At 40.0% G+C, this 8,549-nt stretch overlaps 1 protein-coding gene and 1 pseudogene across 3 annotated transcripts in view; both read left to right on the forward strand.

Annotated features, from left to right (window-relative positions):
- LOC102259199 overlaps positions 1 to 2,063 on the forward strand; it is a 6,318-nt pseudogene extending 4,255 nt beyond the window's left edge.
- Positions 1 to 8,549, forward strand: part of ATAD2 (ATPase family, AAA domain containing 2) — an 89,073-nt gene that overhangs the window by 45,384 nt on the left and 35,140 nt on the right. For all 3 annotated transcript variants that reach the window (XM_014532463.1, XM_014532462.1, XM_005885170.2), the window contains 6 exons: positions 3,291 to 3,450; positions 4,945 to 5,035; positions 5,651 to 5,965; positions 6,443 to 6,575; positions 7,135 to 7,321; positions 8,080 to 8,265. In XM_014532463.1, the coding sequence (XP_014387949.1) occupies positions 3,291 to 3,450; positions 4,945 to 5,035; positions 5,651 to 5,965; positions 6,443 to 6,575; positions 7,135 to 7,321; positions 8,080 to 8,265 (1,072 nt within the window). The remainder of the gene's footprint in view (positions 1 to 3,290; positions 3,451 to 4,944; positions 5,036 to 5,650; positions 5,966 to 6,442; positions 6,576 to 7,134; positions 7,322 to 8,079; positions 8,266 to 8,549) is intronic.

Here is an 8,549-nt window from a genome sequence, read left to right on the forward strand (position 1 = left end):
CGCGCCGGCCACAGCCTCCATAAACACTTGTTTAGGACTCGTTTGCCTCGCGGAGGCCCCGCCGGACCCCAAGCTCCTCGCCACGACTCCGCCAGGAGCAGAAAAAGGTGGTCACCTGCTGCAGAGAGAGGATCCAGCACTGGCGGCAGGTGGAGGACGACTACAGTGCCCTGCAGGAGCGGCTCGGCACCCTGCCCGACAAGCTGTCCTACAGCATCATGGTACCATTTGGCCCTTTTGCCTTCATGCCAGGAAAACTCGTCCACACTAATGAAGTCACTGTCTTACTGGGGGACAATTGGTTTGCCAAGTGTTCCGCAAAGCAGGCCGTGGGCTTAGTCGAGCACCGGAAAGGACATGTAAGAAAAACAATAGATGATTTTTAAAAAGTGATGACAAATTTTGAATCCAGAGTTGAGTTTACAGAAGATTTGCAGAAAATGAATGATGTTGCAGGTGATATTGTTGACATAAGAAAAGAGATTAAAAGTGACTTCGAGTTTAAAGCAAAACACCGAATTGCTCATAAACCTCACTCCAAACCCAAAACTTCAGATAGTTTTAAAGCGGATTTTGCAAATGTTGAATCCAAGGATCTGCTCATGGACGAGGAGCTGTGGGCTCGGCTGGAAGAACTGGAGCTACAGGAGGAGCTGCTGGGCGAACTTGAGAGTCAGCCTCCCACTGTGACTGCAAACGGAGAAGACACAGCGACCTCGAAGAGGAGAAGGAAGACGCCAGCACACGTGTGAACGGACGTGTGAATTGGACGCATCCGGCGGCCGAGGCCGCGGCTCCCAGCTGTCAGCCCGTGGGCCGAGCTGCGCTGTGAAAGGCTCTCGTTGCCCCTTCAGTGATGAGGATGAGGATGGTGACGACGACGACGACGATGCCCTTGGGCCAGGGGCCAGCTCTGTACCAGCCATATACTTTTCTCACACCGTTGAACCCAAGCGGGTTCGAATCAATACGGGGAAAAACACCACCTTAAAATTCAGTGAGAAAGAAGGAAGAAGCCAAACAGAAGCAAGAGAACAGCTGTGGTGGCCACCCGGCCTCGGAGCTGCCCACGATCAGGACCCCTGTGGACATCTACAGGTCTTCGTGGACCTGGTGAACGGGGTGTACGTCCCTCGGAAGTCCATCCTGAAGTCGCGCAGCCGCGGGAACAGCGTGTGCAGCGACACCAGCGAGGGCAGCACCGCCGACTGCGAGGAGCGTCAGCTGCCAGGAGGCCGTGGGCAGCGACGCCGGCGAGAGCATTTTGGAGGAGGAGCAGGAGTAGCTTCCAGAGACGCTCTTGCCCGCGCGGGACGCTGGGACGCTCGAGGCTTTTTCTAGAACTGTGATAGAGAAAGAATTGTCTCCCTGCCTCGCCCCGCACCCGGCCGCGGTCCACCCTGTGCTGCCCACGATCCCTGAGCGGAGAGAAGTCCCGTCAGAAAGGTCGGAGGTCACCAAGCGGGTGTCCAAGTTCAAAGCCGCCAGGCTGCAGCAGAGGACCTAGGCTGCCAGGCAGTGGGCGCTTGCGCCCTGCAACCTCGTGCTGCATTGTCTAGAGTACGTATCGCTGAGGCTCCTCGGAGAGTGGAAGGAGGTATCCTGAGTTAATTTGGAAGCAGATTCTCCTATTCATCGGTGGAGATGAGGATCCGAGTGAGCCCAGGACTTCCCAGTCCACTTGCTCGTTGTCCTCTGGCACCGGTGACACCGCTGCTGCCTCTGATGCCGCGGCTCTTGGATCTCTTCTCAGAGAGGATGTTCCTGGGCGTGGTTGGTGTTTGGAACTAAACGCAGGCAGTTCCGTGCCAGCTGTGATGTGCACATCGCATGGACCATGTAGCAGAAACGTAAGATTCAGACCCAGCAGCCTTTCCTGCTTCAGCCTTTGAAAGGCCCTTTAAGAAACCTTCTGGTGGGTTCTGCAGCAAGGTGCCCTTTAACCCCGGGACTGCCGCTGTCCTCTCAGCAGAAGCTCCCCGTGGCCTGTGGGCAGGTTTCTTGGTCGGAAGAATGGGATTTTGTAAAACTTTTTTTTTTAAGTAAAAATTTTATGAAACTTGAAGAAGAAAAAAAACCAACCCACTGATCTTAAGTGAGAAACTAGTATTATGTACCTCCTGAGGTATACAGTAGGAAACACGGTATATTCCTTATGAAATGTGCAATTCCAAGTACTTTAACCTGCGTCTATTAAGCGTCTAGATCTAACTCAAGTTTATAGGATACATAAATGATAAAAGACAAGTTATATTGACCCCATCAGGAAGCTATCAACTCTGTTCACAATGTGGGAAGAATATTCTTTAAGACAAATGACCCAGTTTCTTCAACAAATAAATGGCATGGAGGAAGGAAAAAAAAGGGGGAGGGAATGTGATCAGAACTGGTATGGATTTGAGGGTTGTATGACCAAGTGCAGAGTATGGATCTTATTGAACAAATGAGTAAATCGGGGGTGATTTGGTACTAGTATTAGGTCATATTAAGGAATTACTGTCGTTTACATTGATGTCATAGTATCATGGGAGTGTTTAAACTCCTTATCTTAGAAATGCATACATGAAATATTTATATTAAATTATCTGAGGTTTTGGTTTTTAAAGCTATCAGGTAAAGACATATAAAAGGAATATTGTTAGTTGAAACTAGGTGATGAAGATGTGGAAATTAAAGAGATCAACCAAAGGACTTGTATGCATGCATATAAGCATAACCAATGGACATAAGACACTGGGGGGGTAAGGGAGGCCAGGGGATTGTCAAGGGCGGGGGAAAAAAAGGAGAAACATGTAATACTCTTTGTAATAATTTAAGCAATAAAAAAATATATATATTAAAAAAATGTGGAAATTATTTTACTGATCTCCACAATAAAATATTTAAAGTAATTAAAATTCTATGCTTTATATGTATTCTATTTTATTTTGGGGTTCTTTGATAATCTGTATGCAATGGAACATTTTATAATTTTAGATACTGTTTATGTGGTACTTACTAGTATTTTTTTATGTGTTTGCGAATTCAAGTACCTTTGAAAAATGATGTTTTATGAAATGACTTTCAGGATCCATTCATGGCATTCTATAAACCATCTATGTCTTCTATTTATTTTAATCTGTACATATTATTTAGTATGCTGTTTTACAGACATTTTTAAAAATCTATTGAAAGTAGTGCGATACTCTTAAGAAAATTCGTTCATGTTTAATGTATTAACCTCTTACCAAAAGAAGTGATATATTCCACATCCAATCGATTAATTTCTTCTCTCTTATTTTTAAATTTAGTTCGATTGTTTCCACCCTGCTAGCTCTTATGGATGGATTGGACAGCAGAGGAGAAATTGTGGTCATTGGTGCTACCAACAGATTGGATTCTATTGATCCTGCTTTACGAAGGCCTGGTCGCTTTGACAGAGAATTTCTTTTCAGCTTACCTGATAAAGATGTAAGAATCTAAGTAACATCACTCAAATTTTGACAAAATATGTCACCCTTATCATGAACAAGTCTTGGTACAGTGAAAATTTGAAGGTTGAGTTTTGTATGTTCTGAAGCAAAGTTCTATGATTAACACCCAAATATGTATGTATGTATGTATGTATTTTTAGGGGGTATTGCTCTATTTAAAGAAAATAAGTCAGATAATTTATTATTTCTTTTTTAAAATAATGCCTCCTTAAAAATACTCCTAAAATTCTTTCAATTTGAACACAGTCTTTGAATTTAATCATACAATTTTGTTTTGCTTCAGAACATATGGCAAATGGACAGTCAGTCCTTAGCCAATGTATTAGCCTTGGCTTTTTCATGGGTATCACCATGTTATTTTAAAACCACTTAATCTTTTGAGAACCAAGCAGAAAATATGGTAGAGCTGTCAGCACTCTTAAAAACAATTCATATATATTGATTTTATTGATTTCAGAGAGGAAGGGAGAGGGGGAGAGACACATCAGACACATCAATGATGAGAGAGAATCATGGATCGGCCCCTCCTGCACACCCCCCACTGGGGATCGAGCCTGCAACCCAGGCATGTGCCCTGACCGGGAATCGAACCATGACTTCCTAGTTCCTAGGTCAACGCTCAACCACTGAGCCAGGTTGGCCAGGCTAACAGTTCTTAATATGTACCAGAATGAACAATAGTTATTTACTTTCTCTCATTCACTTTTATATGAATGGAACTTGAGTGCTATAAATGTAAATGTGTTTAATATAAAGTTCTTAAACTTGTACGAATACTTATTTTTTTTACTATTTTATATTTTTATTTAGGTACTAGAGGCCCGGTGCACAAAATTTGTGCATGGGGTGGGGGTCCCTCAGCCCGGCCTACACCCTCTCCAATTCGGGACTCCTCGGGGGATGTCCGACTGCAATCAGACATCCCTCTTGCAATCCGGGACCACTGGCTCCTAACTGCTCGCCTGCCTGCCTAATTTGCTCCTAACCCCTCTGCCTGCCTGCCTGATCTCCCCAACCCCTCTGCCTGATCACCCGTAACCGCCTCTGCCTGCCTGCCTGATCGCCCCTAACTGCCTCTGCCTTGGCCCCCACCACCATGGCTTTGTCCGGAAGGACGTCCAGTCTATCTGGTCTAATTAGCATATTACCCTTGTATTAGTATAGATTGATATCTTTAACATTTTAAAAAAAATTTTTTTTTAATATATTTTATTGATTTTTTACAGAGAGGAAGGGAGAGGGATAGAGAGTTACCTACTGGGGATGTGCCCACAACCAAGGTACATGCCCTTGACCGGAATCGAACCTGGGACCCTTGAGTCCGCAGGCTGACGCTCTATCCACTGAGCCAAACTGGTTAGGGCGATATCTTTAACATTTTAGATAATTTAAAGTATTTTAAATTGAAATTATTCTAATCTGAATAGCACTTACTTTATAATAGATGTAAAAAAAATGTTTTTATTTGTAGGCTCGAAAAGAAATTCTGAAGATTCATACCAGGGATTGGAATCCTAAACCACTGGACATATTTCTAGAAGAACTAGCAGAAAACTGTGTTGGTAAACATTGCTTTTAAGCATTAAAAGGAATACATGCATTTCAAAGATATATAGTCTTGAAATGTTATAGTTAAAGAAATACAAAGTTATTTTGTTTCTTATCTCTACTGTTCCCTTCCTACAAAGTTCGGATATGAAATAGAGATATTTGACAAATTAGCTGTTGGGGATTTTGAGAGCAAAGTAGGTAATAATAGGTATCTTTTGCTGTTTACAGTTTTCTAGTCATCCTGTTGAGCATTCTACATATATTTCAGGTAATTCTCACATCAGTCCTATAAAGTAGGTAACATTATTCCCATTTTACAAATGTAGAAATGGCTGACAGAGCATACATGATTCTCCAAAGAGCTCACATCTAGAAAATGACAAACTGGAATTTGAAACTTGTCTGTGATTTTAAAACTGTTGCTCTTGACCTCTATGCTATATTAGTATTTGCCTATTTCACTCACAAAAGTTGATTTGTTGATGGTTATCACCACCATATTAGCCTTCTTACTCCTAAATATTTTGCTACTGTGTTGTTAGGGTGATTTTTAATTTTAACCATAGTCATGCTAATAGGATGGTAGTTTACTATTCCTTTTTTTCCTCTTTTTTTGCCTTGGGTAGGATACTGTGGTGCAGATATTAAGTCAATATGCTCTGAGGCTGCTTTATGTGCTCTGCGTCGACGCTACCCACAGATCTATAACACTAGTGAGAAACTACAGTTGGATCTCTCTTCAATTACTATCTCAGCTAAAGATTTTGAGGTAGCTATGCAAAAGATGATACCAGCCTCCCAAAGAGCTGTGACATCACCTGGGCAGGCACTGTCCACCATTGTGAAACCACTCCTGCAAAGCACTGTTCACCAGATCTTAGAAGCCCTTCAGAGAGTATTTCCACATGCAGAAATCAGAACAAATAAAGCACTAGACTCCGGTATGAAATTTGATCAATTATTTAAAGTTAATTTTCATAATCATAAAGCTAAATGTTTTATACATCTCAGAAATGTTTCTTTATACACAACATCTTGAAAGGAACTTGGTCGTGCTTTGCTTGGATATTTTAAGTTTGGAATGCATTTTTATATTTACAGCAGATCCTCAAATAACATTGATTCATTTAACATTGTTTCATTATAAAAATGATGAGATGCTATAGGAACTTAACTCTTGTTTATATCAATTAGCTTATGGTAAAATTGTTTTTTATACATGGTTTTGCTTAAAGTCACAGAACCTATTGACTGTTAAATGAGGACTTAACTGTACTTGTTATTCATATCTACACAATATTTTTGATTCTCTAAAAAATGTGATTGATTTACACTGATTTGCTAACTGAAGCACTGCATAAAAATTTGCTTTGCAATCCAGAAAAGTTACTAATGTACAATTTTTTGTTTGTTTATAGATATTTCTTGTCCTCTGCTAGAAAGTGACTTGGTATACAGTGATGATGATGTTCCATCAGTATGTGAAAATGGGCTTCCTCAAAATTCTTTTAATAAAGCAAAAGAAAATTTTAATTTTCTTCATTTGAATAGGTACATTTCCCTTGCAAATGAATTGTGTGTGTTTGTGTGTGTAAATTCCCTAAAACTAAATGAGATAGTTGTTGAAAGATTAAAAAAATGCCAACTAATCTTTCTTTTTTTAATTAAAATATCAAAAAAATTGTTCTTGCTATTGTCACTATAGTAGAAATACCACTGCATATGTATTCTTTTTAAAAATACATATACATATATATATATTCGATTTCAGAGAGGAAGGGAGAGGGGGAGATAGATAGAATCATTGATGAGCTGCCGTCTGCATCTCCCCGCTTCCCCCTACCCCACTGGGGATTGAGCCCGAAACCTGGACATGTGCCCTCCTGGTTCATAGGTAGACGTTCAGCCATGGAGACATACTGGCCAGGCTGCATATGTATTCTTAAAAATTTGTGGAAGTCATTTCCAAAAACCATGTGAATCATGCTGATATGATTGCCCAATGAAACATTAAACATTTTTGACTATTTTAAGTTCATAGTTGGTAGTTTGGGAGAAAATTTAAACTTTATATTTTTCTAAAACATAGCTTATTACTCATTTCTTTCAGAAATGCTTGTTATCAACCTATGTCTTTTCGACCAAGAATATTGATAGTGGGAGAACCAGGATTTGGGCAAGGTTCTCATTTGGCACCAGCTGTCATCCATGCTTTGGAAAAATTTGCAGTGTATACATTAGACATTCCTGTTCTTTTTGGAATCAGTACTACATCTCCTGAAGAAACATGTGCCCAGGTAATTCATTGTTGCCTCGATAAGCTATAAGACAAAGGAAACTTCCAGAGACAAAATGTAGAATTGCCTCATTTTTATTTTTATTTTTTTGTGGTACTTTTCTTTGTTTACTGATTTGTAACTTTAGGTTTAAAAAAAAAAAAAAGAATAAATTTCTTGGTCATTAAAGAGAATGGGTTTAAATCCCATTTTCACCACTTAATATCTAAGTGACCTTAAGAGAGTTGTTAGATCTCTGCCTCATTTTCCTCATTTACAAAATGGAGATAATAGTATTTACCTTGTATGGCCGTTGTGAGAATTGTACTTGAAAGAGTGACTGCTATGTTGTAAGTACTCAGATATTTTGCTGCTTCTGTTTTTGCTATTTATGAAAAAAAATTAATGAAAAGTTGTTTTATACTTATATTTTTATATTTAACCTTGGTTACAGTAGAAAAGTCTATATATCTTGAGTTGTTTTCTAATTGCTTGAAACAGTTATGTTTTCTAACAATGAGACAAAACATTTATAAAAGGTATTGAGGGAAGCATTTTAGTTATTTAGTGAGGGTTTTTTGTTTTATTTTATTTTTTCCTATCACCCTTTATCTCCTCTATGCCCCCTTCCACCTCCACCCACCCCCCTATTTAAAAATTTTGATGGATTTATATGATAATTCTGGGAAGTTAAACATTGTTCCAAACTAAGCATTAAAAGCTAGCATTACTGATGTGCTGATTCTCTAACTGAATGTAAATCTTTTTCTCTCTACTAGATGATTCGTGAAGCTAAGAGAACAGCACCGAGTATAGTGTATATTCCTCATATCCACTTGTGGTGGGAAATAGTTGGACCAACACTCAAAGCCACATTTACCACATTATTACAGAATATTCCTTCATTTGCTCCAGTTTTACTACTTGCAACTTCTGACAAGCCCCATTCTGCTTTACCAGAAGAGGTAATTTGTGTGGGAAAATTTATTATACTTAAAAGAAAGTTATTTTTATTATTTTTTTAATTAAATCTTTATTGTTCAGATTATTACAGTTGTTCCTCTTTTTTCCCCCATAGCTCTCCTCCACCCAGTTCCCCTCCCACCCTCCGCCCTCACCCCCCCACCACTGTCCTCATTCATAGGTGCATGATTTTTGTCCAGTCTCTTCCCGCATCCCCCACACCCCTTTCCCCCGCAAGAATAGTCAGTCCACTCCCTTTCTATGCCCCTGATTCTATTATAATCAC

Source organism: Myotis brandtii, unplaced genomic scaffold (genome assembly GCF_000412655.1).
Source record: "Myotis brandtii unplaced genomic scaffold, ASM41265v1 scaffold896, whole genome shotgun sequence".
In the NCBI taxonomy this organism is placed as follows: domain Eukaryota; kingdom Metazoa; phylum Chordata; class Mammalia; order Chiroptera; family Vespertilionidae; genus Myotis; species Myotis brandtii.